Source organism: Zerene cesonia, chromosome 7 (genome assembly GCF_012273895.1).
Source record: "Zerene cesonia ecotype Mississippi chromosome 7, Zerene_cesonia_1.1, whole genome shotgun sequence".
Lineage (NCBI taxonomy): Eukaryota > Metazoa > Arthropoda > Insecta > Lepidoptera > Pieridae > Zerene > Zerene cesonia.
In genome coordinates, this window is record NC_052108.1 from 4,574,321 (window position 1) to 4,600,270 (window position 25,950).

The 25,950-nt window shown below is 30.6% G+C and overlaps 4 protein-coding genes across 6 annotated transcripts in view; 3 read left to right on the forward strand and 1 right to left on the reverse strand.

Annotated features, from left to right (window-relative positions):
- The window catches only part of LOC119828274 (epimerase family protein SDR39U1), a 5,362-nt gene extending 3,832 nt beyond the window's left edge, over positions 1-1,530 (forward strand). Inside the window, exons 5-6 of one of the 2 annotated variants that reach the window (XR_005287759.1) lie at positions 462-883; positions 950-1,530. Coding sequence is in view for 1 of the 2 variants with exons in the window: in XM_038350387.1 (XP_038206315.1) it covers positions 462-668 (207 nt within the window). In the remaining variant the exon portion in view is untranslated. Of the gene's footprint in view, positions 1-461 lie in introns of both variants that reach the window. The other variant, XM_038350387.1, reaches the window with a different exon arrangement.
- A 705-nt stretch (positions 1,531-2,235) lies between these two features.
- LOC119828311 (purine nucleoside phosphorylase-like) lies at positions 2,236-9,425 on the reverse strand. 2 transcript variants are annotated; one of them, XM_038350435.1, is made up of 6 exons: positions 9,242-9,425; positions 6,916-7,010; positions 6,319-6,497; positions 4,546-4,788; positions 3,576-3,719; positions 2,236-2,941 (listed from the first exon to the last, which is right to left on the reverse strand). In XM_038350435.1, exons 1-6 carry the CDS (start codon positions 9,343-9,345, stop codon positions 2,744-2,746), a joined length of 963 nt encoding a protein of 320 aa, XP_038206363.1. In that variant the 5' UTR covers positions 9,346-9,425; the 3' UTR covers positions 2,236-2,743. The 2 variants fall into 2 exon arrangements, with proteins under 2 accessions (XP_038206363.1, XP_038206362.1); XM_038350434.1 differs by having other exon boundaries at positions 6,898-7,010.
- Positions 9,426-12,640: 3,215 nt separating this feature from the next.
- Positions 12,641-17,722, forward strand: LOC119840891 (farnesoate epoxidase-like). The gene is made up of 9 exons (XM_038367666.1): positions 12,641-12,742; positions 12,822-13,073; positions 13,421-13,646; positions 13,867-14,047; positions 15,087-15,186; positions 15,766-15,952; positions 16,452-16,569; positions 16,877-17,015; positions 17,266-17,722. The coding sequence occupies exons 1-9, from the start codon at positions 12,664-12,666 to the stop codon at positions 17,466-17,468; spliced, it is 1,485 nt and encodes a 494-aa protein (XP_038223594.1). The 5' UTR covers positions 12,641-12,663; the 3' UTR covers positions 17,469-17,722.
- A 252-nt stretch (positions 17,723-17,974) lies between these two features.
- LOC119840871 (equilibrative nucleoside transporter 4) overlaps positions 17,975-25,950 on the forward strand; it is a 12,721-nt gene continuing 4,745 nt past the window's right edge. Inside the window, exons 1-7 of the mRNA XM_038367649.1 lie at positions 17,975-18,491; positions 21,439-21,593; positions 23,191-23,394; positions 23,710-23,948; positions 24,209-24,281; positions 24,671-24,877; positions 25,671-25,858. Of these exons, the coding sequence (XP_038223577.1) occupies positions 18,325-18,491; positions 21,439-21,593; positions 23,191-23,394; positions 23,710-23,948; positions 24,209-24,281; positions 24,671-24,877; positions 25,671-25,858 (1,233 nt within the window). The 5' untranslated portion in view covers positions 17,975-18,324. The remainder of the gene's footprint in view (positions 18,492-21,438; positions 21,594-23,190; positions 23,395-23,709; positions 23,949-24,208; positions 24,282-24,670; positions 24,878-25,670; positions 25,859-25,950) is intronic.

Genomic DNA, 25,950 nt, shown 5'->3' on the forward strand with positions numbered 1-25,950 from the left:
ATAATGTTAATCTTTGTTGCAGTTCCATTTTTAAATGTTATCAAAACAATCAAGTCACGACTGGTCAAGGTTATCTACTCAAGTCTTTAACAATAATATTAGAATAAATTGATATTGTTTTGTTTTTATCTTTAACGTTTTACAATATGCACTAGCTACGTTTATTATCTAGGCACATTGAATTGCACAAATGCTTACAAGTTATTTTATGCTCTATTCTCTATAACTTTTAGAATTTTTCAGAAACATTCAAATACAAGACAAAATTTTTAAAGATTGTTATATTTTTCTAGACATTATATCTTTTCTTTAAGTAAGTATAAAGTATGGTAACCAAATGTATATATAACAAAACGGCTGGACCGACTCTAATGAATTTTTTTGTGTTTATCGAGTTATAAGAAGAAGACAAAACAGTGTTCGACGAGTCAGCTTGTAATTAAATAAAATTTATATTCCAGGCATTTGCAAAAGCGCTATCAAGACCAGCATTCCTGCCAGCTCCTGAATTTGTTCTGAACTTGCTTCTCAATGAAGAAAGAGCAATGCTTATGACAAAGGGACAACACGTCACACCGAAAAGAGTTTTAGATTATGGCTTCAAATATAAATACGATAATATCGATGCGGCCTGCAAAGAATGCGCGCATTTGTTCCCGAATAAGTAATAGATCTTAATATCATGGCTAAGTGGATGTTAATTAATACGAATAAAGTGTGATCAATAAAAATCAATCTTTGCATTGCATATGCTTCTATTTTTATGTGGTTCGCCTGACGGTAAGGTTGATTGCAGACCTTACACCTCTACAAATGGATTTCCGACTTTAAATTGGAAAGAGATTAATAAAGGATTTGCTAGAAGAATAAAAGACTAGGACGGGTAAGGAAAAGGATATGGGCCTCCAGCTCAGCAACTCACCGAACGAAACACAGTATGCTTTTTCAGGCCGGTCTTTTGTGGAGGTGAGGTACTTCCTCGTAGGAACGACTACCACAAACAGAAGCAGTCTATGCCCGCTTTTAAGGGATAAGAAAGCTATTGACGACTGGAATAGAGGAATGGACGGGGAAAGTAGAGAGATGCGGCTCCCTGTACTCATCATAAAACATAGTAGCATTCACATACTATTATTTAACACCGAAAATCACATCTTCGTACAATAAGTGACATTAAAAAAATATTTGTTTTATAGATAATAATTGTTTGCATTAAATGAGGGCCCATATTGAGTAATTGTTTGGTAATTTTAAATGTCATCTTAAAAAAAAAATGTTTGTAATATTATTCTGATGTTAGTAGAATCCAAAGATTTTGTATATTTTCGCTTTTGGTAGAATCTAATAATATGTTGAACAATAAAATCTAGTGACATTAAATAAAATGAATTACAACGTCACTATATTATGTAAGTATCACAGCTTTTATTTTGCTTATAACAGAAACATATGAAAAAGTATTGGGTTTTTTCGTTTCTTAATTTTGTATCATTGTTATGCTGTTTTTATTTATAAATAAAGGAGTTTTGAATATATATATTAGTTTACTGACAAGATCTGACAAGATGACATTTTCGTTTGCTTTTTATCACAGGATATCCTCTATATATACCTAGTCAGAATATATTTTCCATGATATTTAAGACGCCAAAAACATTAAATATTCATTTATCGATTAAAAATATATATATAACCATTTCAATGCTATAAAACTAAAAATTAAATTTAACGAAGGCCGCGTTCCATCGATAAAATATTGTGATCATTGAAATAATGTTTCATAGGGGCACTTAGGCACATAAAACCGAAAGAGTAGAAGAAATCAATTACTGAGGTTAGATCACACCTGGCCGAGTAGCTAGGCGTTGCTACGGTTTGGCAAAAAGACGCGGGTTCGAAACCCATAAACATATTAATTATTTAATCTTTGTGATTTGGTTTGTGTTGAACAATAAAGAAATCCACATTATTAACACTTCCGATCAAACTGGGATACTTAGCATCACTACATAGTATAAAACGAAGTCGCTTTCTCGGCTGTCCCAATGTCTATATGTATGATTTATCTTTAAAACTGCGCAACGGATTGATGGGGGTTTTTTAATAGAAAGTGAAGAGGATAGTTACTATGCATAATAACATCCATTAAATTACTCCGAATCTAACGATGCGAAGCCGCGGGAAAAGGTTAGGTTGTTCTAAAAGGAAAATTATAACTTTAAATAATAGAATGTCTTTTGTAATCTTATGTTTTATTGTTACTAAAAACTGAAATATTCAAGTATGGATCATAAATATTAAAATTCGGCTAATATCATATAAAATTTGTTACGACATATATTCATAAATTTCCGTTCCTAATTGATATAAAAAATGCCACAGGTCGATATGATTGGCAGACAAATCATAAAAAAGTTAATTACTACAGGACAATTAAAACGTTACTAAGATTAACTTAAATCGAATAAGGAAATACATACCACGGAACAGTGTTGCATTAAAAGATAAGTTACCTACATAAAATATTTTTATTTCGCAGTATTTACAAAATTTTCTACATAATTCCTACAATAATTGAAGATTAAAACTGAACCGTTTACATTTACCTATCTATCATCTATAAAACTTATATCTCTGCTAATAAAAAGGAGACTGCATTAACATTCTGCTTTTACGGAAACATTTTGATGGCCCCCTTTCTTGAATAAATACGAATGAATTCCGGTACTAAAGAGATGTATCATCATTTGCTAAGTTCAATTTTGCCAAATTCTTGTACGAGTCTAGAAATGTATTTACGAAGAATATCTTGTCTCATTTTGCCAACGTCCAATACTTCTTCGTGGTTTGCTTCTGTGTCTACGTCGTAATTGGTAATGCACTCGTTTGTGATTAAGGAAAGTCCAAAGACTTTCATGTCGCAGTGTCGTGCCGTTATTACCTGAAACGCAAGATAACATTTTATTAAAAAATACATTATATTATCGTTGGTCGGATTTGATACATAGGGTCGTTGGAATCATGAGAATTGTTGTGGTAGGTCGTGATATAGGCTTTATAAATTATTGCCTCCCGCAAATTCAATTTTGCTTATTAAATTTAAGTAACTAGGTTTGTTCTAATCCAATCCAGTTAATATCTACTTAAGTATTTATTTTATTCAGTAGTCGATACTCGCGAATAGAGCTCAATTGTGATTTGTGAGTGTAATATTTAATGCAATTTTATAAACCTACCTATATATTTAAAATTTAGAACAAATCTTTTCTATAATAAACAATACTTGTATGCTACTATGAAAAGTTGTAGAGTAAAGATCTATGTACCTAATACCAAATCGGTTATTAATAATCAGTCCCTCTTTAAGGGACCTTTATTCTTAAGCTGTTGCGTAATTAGCTTACCAGACAACACCCTATAGAGGCATACCAATATCTATTAAAACTCTAATATGTTTTGAATAAACTCGTACTCTAACAATGCAAAAAAGTCCGGATTTCCCTTTGACCTTTATCTGTGGCCTTTCAACCAATATTTTCTTTATTATCATGTAGTCGTTTGTCGTTTTATCATACCTCATGTACAGTAGACATTCCAACAGCGTCTACCCCGACCATTTTTAACATTCTTAATTCTGCTACTGTTTCAAAGTTTGGTCCTCCTAAACAAGTGTAGACTCCTTCTTTGACGATATTGTCAAAGTTTAATTCCTTTGCCACCTAAAACCATAAATATATTAATAATGTATACATTAAAAATATATATCAGAAATATTGACATATTCCTTGATGAATTTTATACCTACCGTGACAAACCTAAGTACCTACATGACTAGTTGTTAATGAAATGATTATTAATGAATGCTTTATGTGGCTAATGGATACTTTAACAACTTTAAATCAGTTTTGCAAAATTGTTAGTGTTATTTATACATAGTGATTTAAAGTATAGATTGTAAATAAGAATATTGTATATAATGATATTGTGGCCTACAATGTGAAATGAGTGATGAGCCTAGTGAAATAGCGTGAGTACGAATCAAAATCACGTTAATCTTCGATGTAAGAAAGCGTGAGAGTTGATGATAATTATTCGCGTATATACAAGAGCTCGAGCCAGAGTTATGAAATAGGCTAACATTGCAAATGCAATATTTCCTTCATTAAGGTGGAAATTAAGTAATCAAATCATGTATACATCACCGTTAAGGCGTTAAAACGTGCGCCGCATCGCATAAGTTATTATAAAATTTTGGCGTTTTATTTAAATATTGCATTTGAGTGTCTCACAAACATTAAAAAATACGAGATTCATGTAGATAAATACAGCGAAAAATACAAAAAGATACTATATAAAATATAAATATATATATCCACCTATTTAAATTAGTCGTAGTTCAAATAAATCTTAACGTGTAACCTATTGTGTTTTATAATATAAAATAATATACTATCTTTTTTAAGTACACTTTGCCTATTTTACTAATTTTTTTTAATACATAATATCCATTTGTCATAAACTAAGAAATGAGAAAATAAAATTTACCTTCTTGGCGATAGTTCTGTATTCATAATTGTAGGCCTTGTTCATTGGTGGAAACCGAGGTCCAAATCTCTCGTCATTCGGTCCATGGAGAGGGTTATTACCAGCAAATCCCATCATATTAATATGATCATATACAATCATTATGTCTCCGATTTTGTAGTTAGGGTTCAATCCTCCAGCTGCGTTTGTAGCAATTAATGATTTGACTCCAAGTAGTTTCATCACTCGAATTGGAAGACAGCACTGCAGAAGGTCAACGGTTAGGTTGCTTAGGTTTATTTGTATAGAATTTAATTTGATACAAAATTATACGAAGTTTTTATATCGTCTTCAAAAAACGGTTCTGTGTAAATAATATGTAAATTTGTTATAATCTTGTGATATTCAATAGATAATGCTAAAATCTGGTTTATTTTTATTAGATAACAAATCATAAACCTCCCAAATTCATTTACAAACCAAATATGGTAAATGAATATTCAAAAACTTCAAGCTTCAGGCAATGATATTATCATTATTTCATGTGTTTATTTCCTCTCAATATTTAAAGTATGTTCTTCTGAATTAAAAAAAAATTAATTACTATATACCATTATAATAATTGATCTTTTTTTCCTGGGCTGCCTTTAGGCTATAGAGTATATAACTAAATGCCAACAAAATTGTTCATATAAGTGTTTTTGACTTATACATAAAGTTTTAGGTAGTTCATAATGTACTCTGTAGACTAGGTTCTGATCTACCTAACACTGTTAAGTATGTAACTTAAAAAAATCGTGACAGTTAGAGAAATTAGTAATAAATAGTTGAAGTGGCGAACAAATAACTTCATTATATGAGCTATATACGAGTATATTGTAGCTAGGTACTTAAGACAATCCTACTAATATAATAAATGCGAAAGATTGTAAGGATGTAAGGTGTGTGTTTATTGCTCTTTCACGCAAAAAATTCTGAACCGATTGCAATGAAATTTGGTACGTAGACTGCTGGACAACTGGAATAACATTTTGTCCCGATATTCCTACGGGTTACGGACTTACGCGGGTAAACCGCGGGGCGCAGCTAGTATATTATATTACGATAAATCTGATCATAAAAAAATTATGTCCCCATTTGCGATTAAACTTTACTTTTATGTCATGTTTTTATCATAAACCACATTGGTTCAACGAAGATAATATGGAAATGCTGACGTATATTCACAAAGAATAAATCGTATTATTATAATGCGCGAGGCTCCGCTCTCCGTCTTGAGTTCCAACTGATAACCCCGTTGCTGGGGGTCGTCACAACTACGCGCCCTTGCATCATCCTATTATATTTATGTCCTATTGATTATATGTATACTTTTTCTTGTTTTACGTCAGCATTGTTGTTTATTTGATTGTAAGATATTAAAATTTCAAAATTTTATTATTTATAGTATTCATTCAGTCCGCGTCAATTTAAAATAAATTCAAATTCTTATTAAAACTTTAGAGGAGACTAAAAAGCTATTTGTATTAAGATATAAACTGCTTTCTGCTCTCCGGCTTAAGAACCCGAATGAGAAATGAAAAAGAAAAAATGCAAACAATATTAGAAATAATTGATTCCAGAAGAGAGGCGTTTCCAGAATCTTCTTAAAAATTGTTATCACAACAAAAAATATTCCAAACCAGTGTCAATCTTAGTTTATCAGCTTATAGCTCAATCTGCCCTTTGGAGTCCACTAGATATTTAACAAACATCTGTGGTGAACTTTTATTTTAAATGCGTTTTGAACTTTACCTTCCATAGAGGGTATCCTTCGTAATAATGAAAACGTCCTTGCATGGCCACCACTGGAATATCTCCTAAATGACCAAACACAAGACGCCCGTGGTGACCCTCAACTGTGCTAACAGGGAAGTTAGGTATTTCTTCATATGGAATACATTCTTGATCCGTTATATTTTCTGCCAAGGAACCTGGAACAATATAATAAATATTTTTTATGTACGCACGACTAATCTAATGTCAATCAAATTGCTGGGAAAGGTAAGGTTGATGGAAATTTTTAGATTAAGTGCATTTGGTATTTATAGATAGTGTGTTTAGACAGATATTCTTATAAATAAGAGATAAAATATTGCATAACATCTAAATATCAAAGTTGAGGTAAGACATGTAGATACAACAGAAACGATAAATTTGTATGATAATTTTTAGAAAAAAATATTTAAAACTTTACTATCTAAGTCATATCTAATAAATCTGGATATATTATTATTCAATACTTATTCTTATTTTGATTATTTACATAAGTTATATATGTATATGCTTATAATATTCAAAAAGAAGGAAGGATTATGTGAAAATAATAAATACCGTCTTTCCAATACGAACCCATGCCAGAGCCACAAATGATTCCTATAATAGGTCTAATTTTCGTTTTCGATAGTAAAAAATTCGAAATCTCCTCCAACATCTCATAAGAGTACCTGAAAACAAATTAAACAAAAATAATACTTTAATATTGAAGAATTTTTTTGTGACATTAATTTTATAAATTGAATTTAAATCCGTTTCGCTTGTACCTTTAACGCTTGTAATTTGCATGTTTATCGATACCTAAGATTTTTATTTATGAAATCTCAACACATCTATTCGATTCTTATTATACATGGATCATAGGTGTCTGGTATAAGCTTTGGTATTTATATTATTAATTACACATGTAATAAATGAACACAAATATAGCATTCGGTATATGTACACTTTCATAAATATATTGTTCCTATGATGAGTAAAATACAACTCCCGAGATTGCAAAATACCGTAATTGTGATAATTACTCACAAATTTACGCATTAGTTTTCACTAGACTGTAATGCGAATATAGCGCAGTAGTGTATTATTCAAGAATTTACTTTTCCCGAATGTCCGTTAGGTGCAAGTAGCAAGTCGCCGGACAATACTTCTATTTTATTTTTAAATAAATTTAACGTAACCTTACCCATCATTTGAGTGCACATTCGATTTCACATATATTAATTATTTCTACTGAAATCTAATGCGATAATTTGTTTGCACTATAGATAATTCTAAAGAGCCGATATATGTTCGTTAGTTTACCTACCTACAAATATCAACAAACATAACATAATATATACGTCCATATTCCAATCAGAGCAAATATAGTAAAAATAACAATATTTTTATCCGTCTGCCGATATGTTTGTAAAAGACGTAAAAACTGCTATATACAAACAAATTTACTAATGATCTGCTAAAGTATGACACAAGTATCATCTATATTATAAATACATAACGAAATGTATAAATAAATAACGAAAAATATTGCTTTTCTGTGGTTTTAAAATTTATTTGTTGCTATGTTCCTACATAATACTTACATCTGCAAAATCAAAGAGATAAGATGAACGATTTTGATTGATTGGAATCATGAATCATTTCTGATATAATCTGTTTACTTGATTTAAAAAAAAAACGCTGTACATGTTGTGACAGTACGTTATTTATAATATTTGCATTATACATAACATTTCTAAAAAGCAGATAACATACCTAGTCACCTCAGACGATACTAATAAAATCAATTATGATAAAATTATACCGTATCTTCAATATGTCAACCATATGCACGAGTATGTAATACGTAAATCGTAGTATTTCAAATTAGGAATGTGTAGACATTTCTGACATAATTTGTGCCATTCAGATTTTTTGACTAGTGTTTTGTATAATAATTAATCAGTTCTGAATAATGAATATACTTAGAAGAAAAAACTCAATTTAAAATGAATGATTGATCGAATATTCTAATTTAAGGTAAGCATATACTTACCTAATGTAACTATCAATTATTGGGTATTCATCATCATCAGTTTTTATGTTCCCACTACAGTGATGAGGCTTTCAATGATTATTTAGGTATGTCTCAAGTTTAAAGATCTATACGTATTTATAGCTATATTATAAAGATTAAATTATGATGGTCATGAATACAGACATGGATCTATCAAGATATATCTTTTTAGTCTAGAATATTCATAGTATCTAAAAAGCACTGTATCCAGTTATATTTATTTAAGCGCCTTTGGATGCTTTACTTAAATCTTCCTCCCTAATATATATACTTAAGTATGCGAGTATATGTCGCAATATATTTTAATTTACAATAGTATTAAAAAATAGTAATTAGATAAAATTATATGACCAAATAAAATTATATGGTGGTTAAAAAAAACTTGTTTTTTAATATGGTGATACAGCTACAATGTGTTATTTATTGCTTAACTTTTACTTCTCGTTCGTTTAATTATCTCTTAACTGGTTCACAAGGAAAATAAATGTGTTAATAAAATTTTTATAAAAAATGGTATGCGCATAAATAATGAAATAGCTTCCTATCACGGTATCGCTTAAACACAAATACCTTGCGTGAATACTAAGTTACTAATAATTTTCATTTTATTATCAGATTCCATCTACATATTTGTTTAAGAAGGTTGAATCAAATTGACTTCCCAGCAAAATATTACCATTCAATAGCGTTCAATTAACCCTTTTGATTTCGCAGTTCGCACATTGCGTTCATGAAATAGATAAAAACCTAATCGTAAATATATTATGTATATGATGTAACCATTGAATTGTTTTTCATATTTCTTTGCCTCCGTTAATAATCATCAACAATTTTAAAACTTACATTTTGTTACCATTTCCATTGGTTTCCATTTCCACTTCAGGTAAAGCTTTTTTTGCCGGTGGAAAAGCCTTGGTTCCGTTCATATTATTCGCTCTGACCGACATCACTACACAGATTGATCAATGAAATAATTTACAAGAATTTATCGAGAAGAACTGTCCACAGCGTCCGATAACACACAATAAAATGCGATCGTTTGATCTCACTCAGTTTTATATAGCAATTGGTAGTCGCTCGTCGGTAAACATCCACTTGATAAATTCTTAATGATTGGTAGATATTTCATTTTTTACATCAGTCATTATTATCATAAGCATGTTAGTCTGTAGCTGTGATATATTTTTTAAGAAAAAATCTTTTCATTTTATTTATTATTATAGAATCTCACTTAGGCAAAAATTAAAAATTTATTATGTGCATGCAAGATGCTAATTAACCATCAATATAAAAAAGAGAATGATTGTAGGATTAAGAGAAAAAAAGAAAAGAATAACGTTGATTTAATATCAAACAATATGATACGGGCCGAAAATTAAAATGTATGAATAGCGCATTTTTACAATATTAGGCACTGTATAAAATTCCATTCAATCAAAAAACAGTCAAGTACAAATAGAAGTTAATACTGTGATTAAGATAAATTAAGTGGATATTATTTGGTGATAATTGGGGATATTTTTATTATGTTCTATTATATATTCATACTTGAATTAAACAAATAAATAATAATAACATACAGTTTTAAATTGAGTCTTTATATTTCAGCGCTGTATCACTGAATAATATGTGGCTGTTACCTCTATATAGGCATATATTAATTATACACATATTAATTTTAGAACCATTTCTTTATCTTATCTAATAGGAAATCAGTAAATAATCTAAATTTATTACTCTATAGATACCAAACCTTTGAAGTTTAATAAATAACACTAACTTTCCATCCGCGACTTCGCCCGCGTAGTTAATTGTGTCAACCCATATTGTTCCCGATCCCTTGGGATGTCCCGGATAAAACCTATCATTTGCCCATTCTCAGGTCTTAAACTATCTTTTTACCAAATTTGATCCAAATCGGTTCAGTGGTTTAAATGTGAAAAAGAGACAGATTTACATTCGCAGAGTATAATATTGAATAAGAACAAATAGGGATTAGTAAGGTATTCTTGTGAAATTTATGATACAATAAAAATGAAATAACAAATGATTCGGACAGGTTTCTGGGTCAATGATGAAGAAGTTCATGGGCGAACATATTATGGTTAATGACCATCCAAACCTGTTTACGTGCGAATTTTTTATATGAATATAGTGTTATTTAAACTTCAAATCTGGACATCAATAACATATAGTAGACCGGTACCACCGCAAATGTCTCTTAAATCTACCTACAAGCGTATGTATTAAAAGTAAATAAAGTTTAAATTTAGCTGTAAACAAAGTTAACCTAACAAAAGGATCACAACAGGCCTGGTATCTATTGAGGAAGGCTATTGGCTACATATATAGCGAAGACGGGGCGGACCGCTAGTGTTTTATATTCCAACCTGCATCTTTTACCAAAAAACAGTGATAATGATCACAAAAAAACTTCGAATATTAAGTGTATACATCATGAATCTGTTGTAATGTTCATAAATTTACACATCCTTTTACTTATTCACTGTTAAAACATAAAATATTTCGTTAGTAGTTAAAAAAATCACATAGAATATAGAATGAGTTTACAAAATACGTAATGTATGTACATAATGTAACCTATATTTTAATTTATGATGTGTTGTAATCACCGGATTTGATCTGATTTCTTGATCTACTAAAATGAATAATATTCTTATATTTAGTAATTTTTCAAATCATACTTTAAAATTACAAAATGACAGTATTACATAAAATAAATCTAAATATAGAATAACATTTGAAAATATACTTTTAAATAGATATCCGTTGAATATTTATTTATGGTTGATATTTAATCACAAAGTATTATAATCAATAGCTTGCATAAGCGTATTTAAATTGTTGGTAATTCTGTGTTTGTACATTCATTTACAGTATTGTAGTTTTAATATTTCATTACATAAATGGAACTAGCCGCTCATACCGGCTCCATCCGGATTGAGCCGGGTTGAAAACAAAATAAAAATATAGCCTATGACCACAGAATAATAAGTACAAGCTATGACACTCACAGATAACGTAGAATTCTATTGATAAAACAATTTTTAAAATTGGTTCAATACATCCAGAGCCCATCATCCATTAGCCCATTAACCCTACAGCGTCACAAACCCATTATCTCTCAAACTTTTTCTTCATAATTTTCATTAAAGTTACAATATTATGTTATAGTATGGTACATTCATAATGGTACATACTGTGAAACATTGAAAAAAATACAATATACCAACGCAATCGGTTCAGTTGTTTGAAGTTATTCGGAAAAATATGTACGGAAGGATTATTCTTACGACCCGTTGTCCTATTTATTACCCGTAGGAATGAAGTATTTACAAGCCTACGTTAATCAGGGATAATTCTGTCTTCTCTTGGTATAAAAAAAATTCGAACCACTCCAGTAGTTTCTGAGTCTATAATTATCTACAAACAATTAAGCAATCAAATCTTTCCTCTTTATATTATTAGTGCAGAATATAAAATTTGTAGAATAAAAGAGTAGAAAGAAGTAACATTACAGTTACGCTTCAATTCCGAACCAAGTCAGTCGTTTAATTATAAGCTCGTAACCAAAAAACAAATATAATCATCATGCCATGTTTGTTTGTGTCACTGCAGAGACACGGACCTCCCATGAGGGTTCAGGCCATAGGCACAAGCACGTTCACCATACTGGCAGATCTCACGTCGTCGAACTTTTGATTCTTCGCAATGCCGGTTTCTTCATAATGCTTTCCGTAACCGTTTCGATCAGCGGATATGAGGATAGATATGATAATATGTATGTAGATAAATTGAAAACTCAATTATTACTTACACGCTCCGGTCTCTCGAAACTCCGACATTTCGATTGAAGTCCGAGGTCTTAACCACCGAGCCCCTACAGCTCTATTCTTATATGAATTCAGCTCATATTCTAATTCAGCTCATATAGCATAAAAATATAACGACGAGACATAATTAGTAACCAAAAGACCCGCATAATTGTCGCTATATTGTGGGTTAGGTAAGAAGTTATATCTATGTATTACCGAAATCCAACATGTGCCAGGGCTCTTGTTATTATATTGTATAGCTTCACAATAGATGTGCCGATCATCTTGATCTCTCTTATTATATTCCTGACTTATTTTTAGAATGTTACCTAATATGAATACATTATGTGAAAGATTTTATTGTTATTCGCCTTCATAATTTTTAAGAAGGGAACATTAGTTTGGATTTTGTCATTCACTTGTAAAGACATGTGGTTGTTAATATTTTTTATAACTTTTACATTCGTAATAAAGCAAATCATGGAGAGACCACCCAGTTTCCCTCCAGGTTTTATGTTTATTAATATGACTATTGTTCATTTTTATATTAAATTTGTTAATGCGATTATTTCATATTTTTATTCTAGGGCCGCCAATATTTCCAGTAGTAGGTAACGTTTTGTCTGTATGGTTTAATTTAAGAAGGTTTAAATATCATCATTGTGTTTGGAAGAACTGGTCGAAGAGATATGGTAATCTTCTTGGTTTAAAGCTTGGTTTTTTGGATGTTGTGATTGTTTTTGGAAAGAAATATATAAAAGAAGTTTCTTCAAGAGATGTTTTTGACGGACGACCCGATGGTTTCTTTTATACAATGAGATCGTTTGGAAAAAAGCTGGGTAAGTATTTAAATAAATGTTTAATAATAACTTTAATGCAAAACACATTTCTAACTTAAAAAAAAACAGGGAATCTTCTTCATTTTTGGGACTTTTTAAGCGATTAAAAAGTGCTCTTTGTAGCATTTAAATGTGTGGTACATGTGCATCGTCCGCCTTTTTCTAGGTTTTTACATACTGAATTGCGGTGTAATTGCAAATTTAATTGTACTCTCTTTCTAATATTACTTACCCCTAAGATGAACTGTACCTACCCTTTAAATTAACTGTAGTTTCGTGTGTTCATGTTTTTAGAGCAATAACGAGTTTTAATTAATTACAAATATTTAATCAGTATATGTTTACAGGCATAGTGTTTTCCGATGGTACCATTTGGACTAAGACAAGGCGTTCTGTTCTAAAATGTCTTAAGAACTTCGGTTACGGCTCACGATCTATGGAAAATAACATAAGCGAAGAAAGCAGAGCACTCGTAGAACTTCGAAAGGCTGACTCAGGAACACCGATTGTAGTTAATCACATGTTTGACGTGGCTATTGTTAATATTTTGTGGAAGCTAGTTGCAGGCAAAAGGTTCGTTTCCCCAATTTCTTTAAATTATTGATTTTATATACGAAAAACTAACCGACTACAGTTCGGTGGATTTTGCCTGAATAACATACATACATACATCCATCCTCATAAACTTTTTTATATAGTAGGTCTATCGTCATAAATTATATTAAGAGACCATGGTCATTGAATTCCTGGTCTCTATGAATAGGAAAAATGTTAATGATTTCTTATATTTCAGATATGATTTAAGAGATCCTCACCTAATAACTCTATGCAACCTTATAACGCAATCATTCCAAGTGGTGGACATGAGCGGTGGAATTTTAAACTTTTTGCCATTTCTAAGACATATTTTCCCAAACTTAATAGGTTATACAAAATTAGTAGAAATCCATGATAATATATACAAGTTTATAAAGGTACGTCTTGTTGCAAAATGTATGTAAGTACAATTATTTTTAAGACAAAACTATTCTACTATCGCCTCGTTAAATTTGTTTTTAATAGATAATGGTGTAGGATTAAATTGTTACAAATACATAATTATCTATTAAAGTATAGGCAACATATATCAAAAACACGTACACGGCAATATATATTTATACATACATCTAGACATCTAAAGTTATTCTTCAGTAGGTAATATCTATAGGTACATATAATATAAGTAATGTGTACTCATTTTTTTAATGATTGTTTGCATTGCAATAAGTGTGTGCTATACTAACTAGACTCCAAAGCAATTGTAGTAATCTTTCTGTTTGTTTGTGCCTTAATTGCGTAAAAACCATCCGATCAATTTTGACAAAATTTTATATGATGATAGACCAGTATTAAGGTCAACTTATAGGCGATATTTTATTTGAAAAAAGTTCACGCGAGCGCAGCCGCGAGCAGAAAGCTACCATTATAATATAATGTAGTTGAATAGGTCATGGACATGTTTGATATTATTATGATTTAATTTAATGTCATGTTGGCTATCCGGCATCACTTTATATTTTCCTAATGATAAGAATTAAATTCTGAAATAATATAATTTCAATGATTATAAATACTCTTATGTTCTTAAATTCGTGTTACGAGAGCTGTGCGAAATTCATACGCTGCGTCCTACTAAACAAGCTCAACCAATTTATTCTATTGCAATATATGACTATGCAAAATTATCTACATATATGTGGAGTAACCAGGAATAAAAATAAAATTTTGGTCTTATTTCCTAACGAAATTTTGTTATATTTGTTATAAAATTTAGTAAAAGATTCAATCGTCATAATATGTGACTAAATTTTTAATTAGAAAATCGATAGCTAAAATAATTACATAAATTTTTTGCGCTTTGGTCGATTTTCAATTATTTTAATTGTTTATGTTCGCCAGCTATTATAGTAATATGGGTTTTGTTGTAGTAAAGCTTTAAAAATACGTTAATATACATTGTAGTCAATATTTTAGGACACAATAACCGAGCATCGGAGAACGTTAGATGTAAACAAGCCAAGAGACCTTATCGATGCTTTTCTTATTGAAATGTCGGAAGATAAGGAAGAATCGTGTACGTATTTTTTAACGTTTCATAATAATTTTGCATTACAATAGTTTTAGATATTTCTGTACCTATTTACTGGAATCTATTGATAATTTTATGTACGCAGTAAATAAATTTTATATACATAATGGTATTGCACTATCGATGTACTTTTTAATTGACGTATCACATTTTATCAATAAAATTGTAAGAGTTAATTGCGAGCTGTAAGGTACCTTATTATAAATCACTTGGTGACCTCTATTACTAGATACTTGTTTATTTATCTCTCTGATTACCCCTCTAAAGGAGAATAAATATAAATTACGATAATAGGAAGCAATATAGAACAAGTTTACAAATACGTTAAGTTCATTTGTTTAAGATAATGCATTTTATTTATATTTTCAACTAAATCAAGTTACTAAGCTTTTAGTTGTATCATGTAGCAAAGTAACACACTTTAAGAAACCTAATCTACCGAAACGATCAACTGGTGTTGCCTATTCTCATATTTCATATCGATTAATTTTAGAGGGAATATATCTTCTAGCGCGTCTCTTTAAAATAAAACATGATATAGATATAAATGAATGAATTTATTAGTCACAGATGAAGAGCTCCAAGTCATATGTCGTGATTTGCTCGAGGCTGGTGTGGAAACAGTTAGCAATACGGCTGTATTTATGTTACTCCACCTTGTACGAAACCAGGATATCCAAAAACGACTACAAGCTGAAATCGATACTGAAATCGAATCGTCTCGCTTTCCCGCCCTCAGTGATAGATCCAGGTATATTGTTACTGCACTTATATAAGAGATTAATTATATTATTAATAATGGTTTAATTATATGGAGATTTTTTATTAATATGGAGATTTTTTATTAAATATATAACTTATCAGGTGCTTAGACTCTCATATCACTAAGTGAATAGTGATATATCTACTTTATACTTCAGCTAAATAGAAGTTCTTTTCTTCTTAAAAATTTTTCTTCTTAATATTTTTTTTCAACTTGTACGTATACTTACATATATGCATTTTCTTTTTTACTTTCTTTCTTTCCCACTTATCACTGTGCATATAATATAAGCATAAAAATAACATTGATTATGATATTTTTCTGTAATATTAATTCATTCGTTCATCATTAAAGCCAGACATTTCAATTTTATAATATTTCATAAAATAAACATTTAAATAGGTGTGTGTCTGTGTGTCAATGGGATCTTGTAGAATTACTTTCATGTTTAGACAGATATATAATTATTTATATTACCTTGGTGTAGGATGGTTTACACAGAAGCGGTGATTTTGGAAACTTTGCGAATATCTAGCGTAGCAGCAGTCGGCATTCCACACATGGCCCGTGACGATGCAAGACTCGGAGATTATGTAATACCAAAGGTACCTACTAAACACTCCTTTAGTTAATCCTAGATTCAAGGATAACTTATAATTAATGAAATATAAATTTTGGATTTAGAAAAACACCGGACTAATTACCTCGCAGTCAAAATTGCGGGTTGTTGTTAGTTATAAATTACGTTCATGCGTAAATCGTAATCATGTGAATTGTGGAATAACAAAAATATAAGCGTACATTCATAACATCATTGTTTTAATGAACTGATATCACTATTGATGTTTGTTGAACTTTTGCTGAGGTACTTACTAAACAACATTATGATAAAATATTTGTTCGTTTTACAAGGGAACATTTTTGTTGCTGGCAATTCACGATCTTCATAACGGAACTCATTGGAAAAATCCACATGAATTTAAGCCAGAGCGTTTCATTACAAAAGAGGGTAATTTAATACAAAGTGAAATGCTCATGCCATTTGGCACAGGTAAATGTAAATACTTCTATATTAATTTTTGTTTTTGTTTAAATGCACCAATCGGAATTAAATTAACAACCGCATATACACTCCCTAGTTAATACTTGCCTATTCAATTGTATTGTATCACTAATAAAAAATAATCGCCGAATTTTCATTCTATATTTCTTAATTCGGATTAAATGGTTTATGTAACGATCTATATATAAAATCTATTGAAATATCTAAAATTCAATGAAATATACATATCATTTCACAGGTAAAAGACGATGCATTGGTGAAGGATTAGCTAGATCCGAGTTATTTATGTTTCTCACCTATCTGTTGCAAAAGTTTAACCTGAAGATACCCAAAGGAGACCCTATTCCTACGACAGAACCGTTAGACGGTGTCACTTTATCAGCTCAAGAGTTTAGAATCATCTTTGAACAAAGGCGTGTGTTCTCGAAAATGAAACTGTAACAAGAATTTTTGGTAGTATCATTTAATCGCTCAGTACTGTAAACGGATATTTTCATATTTATGATTATTATTAGAAGGGAAATATAAATGTATTATCCATGTGGAATATATTAACATATTTTAAAATTATATATAACTAATTCATTGAACCAGCAGCAAGAACGAAAATAGAAGTAAAGACTTAATAACATAGACGACACACTAGATACGTAGTAAGTTTTTAGATAAACAATAGACATGTAAATTATTTGGTTGTAAACATATTAATTAGTTCTGATAATTATTGTCAATTAATAAACAAAGCAGATTCATCGTGCGGTTTTTTTTTAAACCTTTTTTATAGTGCTATAGTCGCTTACATTTCAAAACGAGTTGCGTCCCCCTCGATCAAACATCGCTAAGGACTTCTTTCATAGAGCAATGTAGAGTTCACTAAAATCGATCGCCATGACGCATGCGTCAGCAACTCTTAGGTAACTTACTTTAGCTGTCAATAAGCACCGGTAGTCGTGTTGATATAAATAAAGTGAAAAACGATATCAAATTCCCAATACCAATTTTAAAATCCCCGTACGAGTCCGAGACCGTACACAAAAGGATAATAATAAAACGTGAACATTAAGCAATTAATTTTATTGACCATCTTTCAAGTCCAGTCTCTTTGATAAAAAACCCTTAACACAAAATGGAAATAAGTAAAACAATAGAAGCACTAACAGGTATCATTTCTGCCTGTCAATCATTATGTTAATTTGTGAATTGAATTATGATTGGTATATTAATTTTCATTGATAATTGAGTGAATGATAATAAACGCAAAAAATGGATTGTCTCTTAAAGTGTCTATTTGTCTAAGATGAATGAATTAGGCCGCGGGTACGCCCGCATTGAAGCTATGCGTGGTGCTCGAGGGGAACCTTTAGGGAGCATTCCCGAACCCACGCCCCCACCACCAGATAAATACAACTCCGTATATCTAACTTTGTTCGTTTCTGGTGCTGCCTTCTTGCTTCCCTTTAATAGGTAAGTTGTGGTATAATTAAAAGTATTTAGATACAATAATACAAAGATACATATAGAATCTAGATACATTAAGTTTAGGTACTGCAGAAATAAGAGATCAAGAAAATACATGCCAATTTAAATTTTTATTTTATAATAACTTATTGATTATTCACTTTTTTTCTGTTTTTGATTGACATTAAATTTAATTATTTATTGAGGAGAAAAATTTTCCGTCAGTATTTAATAAAATCTTGTAAACCAAAGTATGACCTATAATCTGCTTTTTGTCTCGACTTCGACTTTCTTAAAATATTTATTAAAAGACAAAGTGGCTTTATTCATATGTAAAAGAATTTTAATTTAATTAAACTCGGTTTAGTAGGTCCAAAGATTACCCCCTACTACGCAAATTCACCTCTATACCTATATTATTAGAATAGATTATTATGGAACACCGGTGATTATGTTTTCGAAGTACGTACTTTTAAAATTCCAGTAACATTTGATGCAAAAATCATGTTTGTTTCAAAACCAAAAGCATGAAATACCGATAATATTATGATTGTTGATAAACGGAGAGCGGATGCGATAAGAGATAGAAACATGCCAGCTATTGTTATTCAAGTTCAAACTTATTCTGCAAAGAGTATTGAAATAAGTATACATATAAATAATGCTTAGTGTCCACTAAATATTTGATAAGGGCAAATGCAGTTTCTTTTCCGCTCTTTGTAAATATTTCTGAATTATTACGATGATCAACGATTTTATTTAAATGAATTTAGTTGACAAAATAACGAACATGAATACAATAATAATAAGATTTTATATACGCCTTACGCTTATTAAATTTATTCACGATATTTGTCAGATCATTCCCATTTCGTAGTAATTAAACATACTATGATTATTATCATAATATTATTTGTGTAAGTTTAACTAACTTATAAACTATTTGATGTAAATAAAAATGCCTAATGCCCATTTAATTACTTCATAGGTATATACCTAGCAAATGAGTATACTAAAATTATTTACTGAGTATAATAATATTGACAGTAAAGAGTGCGACTTAGACTAGACTAGAGACTATTAGACTAGAGCCAACAAAAGAAAGTTAAAATTATTGATTATTATGGACATGATGTAGCAAATGAATATGTGATTAAAAGTTAAATACGTCTTTTTGCAGCACGCATCTATTCAGTATTCACCATTATTAGGTATTAGCTTTCCGTCCGGTGTTTCGCTCGCATGGACTAGAAAATGTTGTATTTCGTGGATTTTCAAAAAAGAGATTTAAATCGGTGTATTTCGTCAACTTTTATTTTATAAAAAAAAAAACTAAAAACGTATTAAGAAACCCCTATTTCATCTTAAAAACCCACCTGATGTCATTTATTTATCTATATACTTGCGAATTTATTTTTATTTTTTCCTGCGGTCTCATATATCGATAACCCATCCCTAAGGATATTTTATTCAAATAGGATAACAAATATTTAATGAAAAGATAAGGACTAATATTTCTGCTGGAGTTATTGAGACACCACACAAAACTAATATTTATCTCGGCTATAGTTAATTAAATATTCCATAAATAAGTATATCGCGTGCTCATAAATGGGTTTAAATAATCGAACCTAATAGGTACTTGGCTCGAAAAACAATGAAAAAAAATGAGGTTAACTAAGATATTAAACAAGGACTTATTCATTGGTCCCTAGATTTAATACTGCTTTAATTCAGCGTCGCAATATAGTAATTGATTTAAATTGAATTACGATTACCGAATGTTTATTTGCACGCTTCAAAACACGAAGCATTGGTGATAGCGCTCCACAGTCGGCTTGTAATGATCTAGCAATGTCGCGACTTTTGTTTAAAAGTCGTGACATTGCTTTGCGTTTGCCCCTGTTATACTCCCATTCGTCTAGATAGGTGATAGGAACACGAATGTATCTTTAATTATATTTGTTACATATATTTGAATCTTTTATAAAATTTAAGTTTGGCCGAATTAAGTTTTATAAATATTTATATTTATTTTTAAGTCGGACAGAAGACCCTTTTAAAGGTAGTAAACAGCACAAGAGCTGGGAACGAATTAACTTTATTTAAACTTACATTTAAAATATTGATTTAAAGAACAACCCTTATACCCTAACACGCACACAAATCTTAATATAAGTGTTTCTTAAAACTATTTAAGATTTACACTACATCACTGCCGCTATACCATTTTTTGTAGTTCAGCAGTTTAATTCACCTATGTGTACAAGTAGAGGCATATATATCATAAATCGAAGTAAAAAATAAACGAAGGAAAAGAAATGAAACTTTAAGTAGTTACAATAATTCAATATTTCATACAAGTAAACTGTTATTGATGTATGCCTTAACAAGGTTTAATAAAAAAACTATTCAACATTATAGAATTCCGTGTTTTCCATTGAGGTACAGAATCTTAAAAAATTAAAGAAGACTGAATCATATTCTACGAATGTTGAATCTAATCAATCAAATTCATATTCTAAATATTATGAACATTTATTTTGTCTTGTTTTACTACATAATTTAACAATCACCAAAATTTACCCGTAGCCTGAACACATATTTACCTCCTATAAAGTACGTATGCACTTCTGGACTATTAAATAACAACAGCAACAAAATTTAAAGCTTAGATATTTTAAATGTATTAGATTCACTAATAAAGACAAAATACGAAAATATTTATTGCTCCTCATAAAACATAATAGCAAAATTGTGTATCTACATGTTTGATAACATACAATGCTTAAAATCTAGGTAGTTGATTATTTCCTTGAATTGAATTGAATTGAATTTATGTTATTCCTTATATCAGTTATATAAATTTATAAAAAAATAGATAAGGATAAGTTCTTCGAAATCATTATTTATGATCGAACCTGGTTCATGGTGACCTTTTTATTGTTTTCAGCTTCATTATGGCTGTGGACTATTTTCAACATCACTACCCAAATTCACCGATAATGTTCGACATGTCGACTGTATACATCACATCGGCCTGCATTGCCGTCGTGATCAACAATTTGTTGCTGGACTTGTTTACATACAACACTAGGATAACGTTTGGTAACTTATTTGATTTAGTTCTTCTTTTCAATAATTCTACATAACTCTTCTACATTTGGACTTTGTAGACTAATTAAGACTCGTTTTGTGGGATTAAATACAATTCATAATTTAATATGAATGATACAATCACAAATAAATAAGGTCTACAATTAATCATTAATCAATGTAGATATCTGACCACTTCATAATATTTCGATAGGGGTGTACGTTGCTTTTTTATGTCATAGCGGGAAACTGAGCACAACAGGTGGTTCGCCTAATGGTAGGCGATCACCACCGCCCATGAACATTCGCAGAGGTAGTGCCTCTGCGGTATGCGATACCCGCTTTTAAGAAGTGAGGGATGAGGAAGGATTGATGACTGGAAAGAAGGAATGAACTGAGAAGGGTAAGGAAAGGGAAACGGGCTGCCTGTGTGTACATGTTTAGATGCACCGTAAGTTGGCTCCTTAGTTAATCCTTCAGTCTTCAACATTGACTGAATGTATGTTGCCAGATATTATCTTTTGGTGAATATAGAATAATTATTAAAATATAATATCTGGAAACTTACTTAAATAGTGTATTTATTTATCTGTTTATCACTCACATATAGTTCTAATGATGAAGGTTTTTTCAATTCATGCAATTATCAACATATTTTGGTCGATGAACTCTTTTATCTTTCAACGATACTTAGAAAATACTTTTCTCCCCTTTGTGTTTGACCTTGTTTTTGTATACTAATTAAAATATAAAAAAGCTTAAAACTTATCTTTTATTTACGTCTTCATTCAATGATTTATTAATTAAAAGTTGGTAATCTAAACTAATATTACTATATCTATAATATACTATATAATAGGTATAATAAAAATAGGGATCCCGTATACAATGCAATGCAATAATATGCGAAAAAATTCGTCAAAAAAAATTTAGATGGATGTGTTTTTTGGTTAGTATTTTAAGGTTTTCTGCGTAAAATAAAATAATAACATTATATAGGAGTGTTCCTACAATGGGAACATATATGAGCTGATTATGATACCATTGTTCAACAAATTATTTTCAATAAAATAAACCACAATACCACATCATATAACCAGTTTTCATTTTCGGATCAATCATAGATAAATAATAGTTTAAAAAAACTAAAAAACACGCTTTAACAAAAATCATATTTTGCAAATTGAAAAATGGAATAATTTTATCAAATTAGTGTATTGTCATCGGTCCTCAATAAATCTACAAAGTTTGAACGAAATCTGGCCGTTTAAAGTGGGTCAAAATCGCGCCCAAAGAAGTCGGTTACAAACAAATATACAAACATACAGGTGAACCTAATAAAAAGCGTGTAAAAAAACAAGCAACGTTTTTGATATTATATGTCATCAGAATTGTGTTATAAACGTCGGTCGCCAAAATGGACAGTAAACTAAAAAAAGGGGATCATTTTTTTTTCCTTATCCTAGAAATATGGATAAAATAATAGATCTATCTATCTATCTATCTATCTATCTATCAAATATGGATATCATTCATAGATCCTAAAAAGACGATTATAATAAAACTTTACAGTAAATATTCTAGTTATAATAATTGCTATTTCTTTCAGGTATATTACTATCCCTGGCTACAATGATATTTGTAGCTGTTTGCAATATTGGTTGGGATGGTTTTCCCAATAATGTATCCTATACAATCAACCTGATAGCTATAGGAGTGGTAGCTTTTGGGTGCACAGTTCAACAAGCCTCTTATTATGGCTTCACCGGTTGTCTTCCACCACGATACACGCAAGCTGTTATGGCTGGAGAAAGTAAGTATGTCACTTTAACCTTTTTATGTCTAGTTTTAGTTTAAAATGATAATTTATACTGTAATTGCAAAAGACAAGGATAAAATGCGACATAATAGATAAAAAGATATAACAATAGACTAAAAGCGGTAATACGTATGCTTTAATCATACTCAAAAGGCGCCAAATTTTCAATTATAAAACTGAATTACTGGAATTTGATTAAACCATATATTTGCAGGGTTCTAAAAATTTTCGTATGGTTGTTATTAATAAATTATTCGCTTGAAAATACAATACACAATTTGTAGAATGTTGTGTTTTAAAAATTGACAGGCGCAGCCGGTTTCTGGGTATCGTTGGACAGGATTTTGACGAAGTTTGAATTTAGCGAACCAAAAAGGAGTACGTTTATGTTCTTTGTGTTTTCCATCCTTATTCTACTGGGACACTCTATGCTTCATCACTTGATGATGCGTCATCCGCTAGTATTATATTATTTGAGACTCACTGTGGAGTCCCGACATCGGCGCCGCATACAGCTGCATCTGAATCCTACAGAAGATGCTACGTTGGTGAGTGCAAATGCTAATATGAATAACAAACGTGTAATTGTTGAAATCAATTAAATTTTTTTGCAAAAAGAATATCAATAGTATAGGTAGTAGTATTTTAATTTTTGATGTATATTATATTTTTAACGTATGTGTAGTACACAATTATATCTTACGTTGTATAGGATATTAAACAATGTATTAGGTGCCTACAATTTTTCATTATAAAATTCGTAGTGTAAGCTTTAAAAAGGTACTCCTACAGTTTTTTTTACTTATAGATGGAGAGTGAAGCCGGTGAAGCAAACTACGGTGTCCTGAAACTTCAGAGTCCTGCACCATCTAACACAGGAGGTTATTAAACGCTTCGATTCTCTTTTTTGCCATAATTTATCATCAAATTGAAAAAGTTAGATATTAAAATTTATTGTCCTGAACAAATAATTCACTGCCTTTTGAAGCGACTTCAAAAAAGAGGAGGTAGTCAATTTGATTGTTTTTTTACTCTGTTACCTCAGAGTTTTCAACTGCGTGAACCGAATTGTGTGCTCATTTTTTATTTGAAAGCTGGAGCCTCCCGTTTTTTATCTAGTTCTGGTAATTGGAAAGTTCAAAGTTATTAATAATAATGACCATAAAATTAATAATATTATCGGCCCATTTATCTGAATAAAACAAAATAATTGTCATGAATTACAGAAGTTCGACTACTAATGTACTAATGACTATTCTACATTGTTCAGGAGAACCTGAAAATACGTTCAGTTTCGCCAACCCGTTATATTCACCGACCACAAGCGCAGCCGCGCCCCTTGCGTCTCCACCCCCAAGCGTTTCGGAAAGGTCTGCTTCCCCCTCAGCCACCCTTCAGACTCCAAGACCTTCTTATAAAGTTGAGGATGTAGTCTTTGAATCACCTGACAGGCCGACTTCTTGGAGGAGCTTTAAACGTGAGTGGCATTTATCAAGCTCTGATCTTAACGGAATAAATATAATATTTTAGTTATAGTTTTCAATATTACAATAGCCTATATGTAATACTTGCAAGTATAACATGAAGGATAGAGAAAGTAAAATCCAATGACATAGATACAACTGATTTTAAAACATTTTATCCTTTGCTCTCTTTTTGTTAGACACAAATTTGATGGAATTATCATAGAATGTTCCTGAATATATAAAAGTCCTGCAATTTCAATTCTATGCCTTAAGCACTTTATACGAAAACCCACTTAGATAACACGATTTTAAACAATATTTCTTAGAATCGAGGCAAAAATCACGAAGATTGGGAAAGTCCAATTTAAAATATAATAGAAATTAAATTTATAAATATCCAAGCGGGTTTTCCGACATAATTATAGTTAAAAATCATAACCGGCCAAAGGCTTAACTTAGACTTAACACTTTTGCGCCGTAAATTTTTGTACATACTTAGTATACCTATATAATCTGAATGATTTAAACAACATTTATCACGAAATTTAGTAGAGGGCATTATTATATACTAACAATAATCTATAGTAATTATATAAAGCTGAAAATTTAATTTATTTTGTTTGAACTGGCTAATATCATGAACTACTGGGCCGACCTCAAAAATTCTTTAACTGTTGGCTGTGTAAGTGATGACTGCTATAGGCTATAATATTATATGTACCACGGGTGAAGCCAGGGCGGATCGCTAGTATGATACATATAAGACTATTATTACAAAACATGTATTTTATACCTTTGTTTCAGGTAGTGTACAAGCGAGATGGGCAGTCGCTCGCGCAATTTATCCGTATATGGTCTCTATTGGTCTAGTATACTTTACCACCCTCAGCTTATACCCTGGTATATCTTCAGAAGTACCGTCTTGCCGCCTTGGCTCTTGGATGGCTATTGTCCTAATGTCAGCCTTTAACTTTTTCGATCTGATAGGAAAAGTAAGTACACAGTTATCTTTTATATATAAAATTCTCGTGTCACAATGTTAGTCTCTATACTCCTCCGAAACGGCTTGACCGATTCCTCTGAA

What these genes read in the sequence shown, in the direction of transcription:
- LOC119828311 (XM_038350434.1), bottom strand. Translation starts at nt 9,345, where the DNA reads ATGTCGGTCAGAGCGAATAATATGAACGGAACCAAGGCTTTTCCACCG. An exon ending in AATGGAAATGGTAACAAAAT is followed by an intron (nt 7,011 to 9,241) that starts GTAAGTTTTAAA and finishes ATTTGTTTTCAG; the next exon opens with GTACTCTTATGAGATGTTGG. An exon ending in ACAGAACTATCGCCAAGAAG is followed by an intron (nt 3,720 to 4,545) that starts GTAAATTTTATT and finishes TTATGGTTTTAG; the next exon opens with GTGGCAAAGGAATTAAACTT.
- LOC119840891 (XM_038367666.1), top strand. Translation starts at nt 12,664, where the DNA reads ATGTGGTTGTTAATATTTTTTATAACTTTTACATTCGTAATAAAGCAA. An exon ending in ATCGTTTGGAAAAAAGCTGG is followed by an intron (nt 13,074 to 13,420) that starts GTAAGTATTTAA and finishes ATATGTTTACAG; the next exon opens with GCATAGTGTTTTCCGATGGT. An exon ending in ATATATACAAGTTTATAAAG is followed by an intron (nt 14,048 to 15,086) that starts GTACGTCTTGTT and finishes TCAATATTTTAG; the next exon opens with GACACAATAACCGAGCATCG.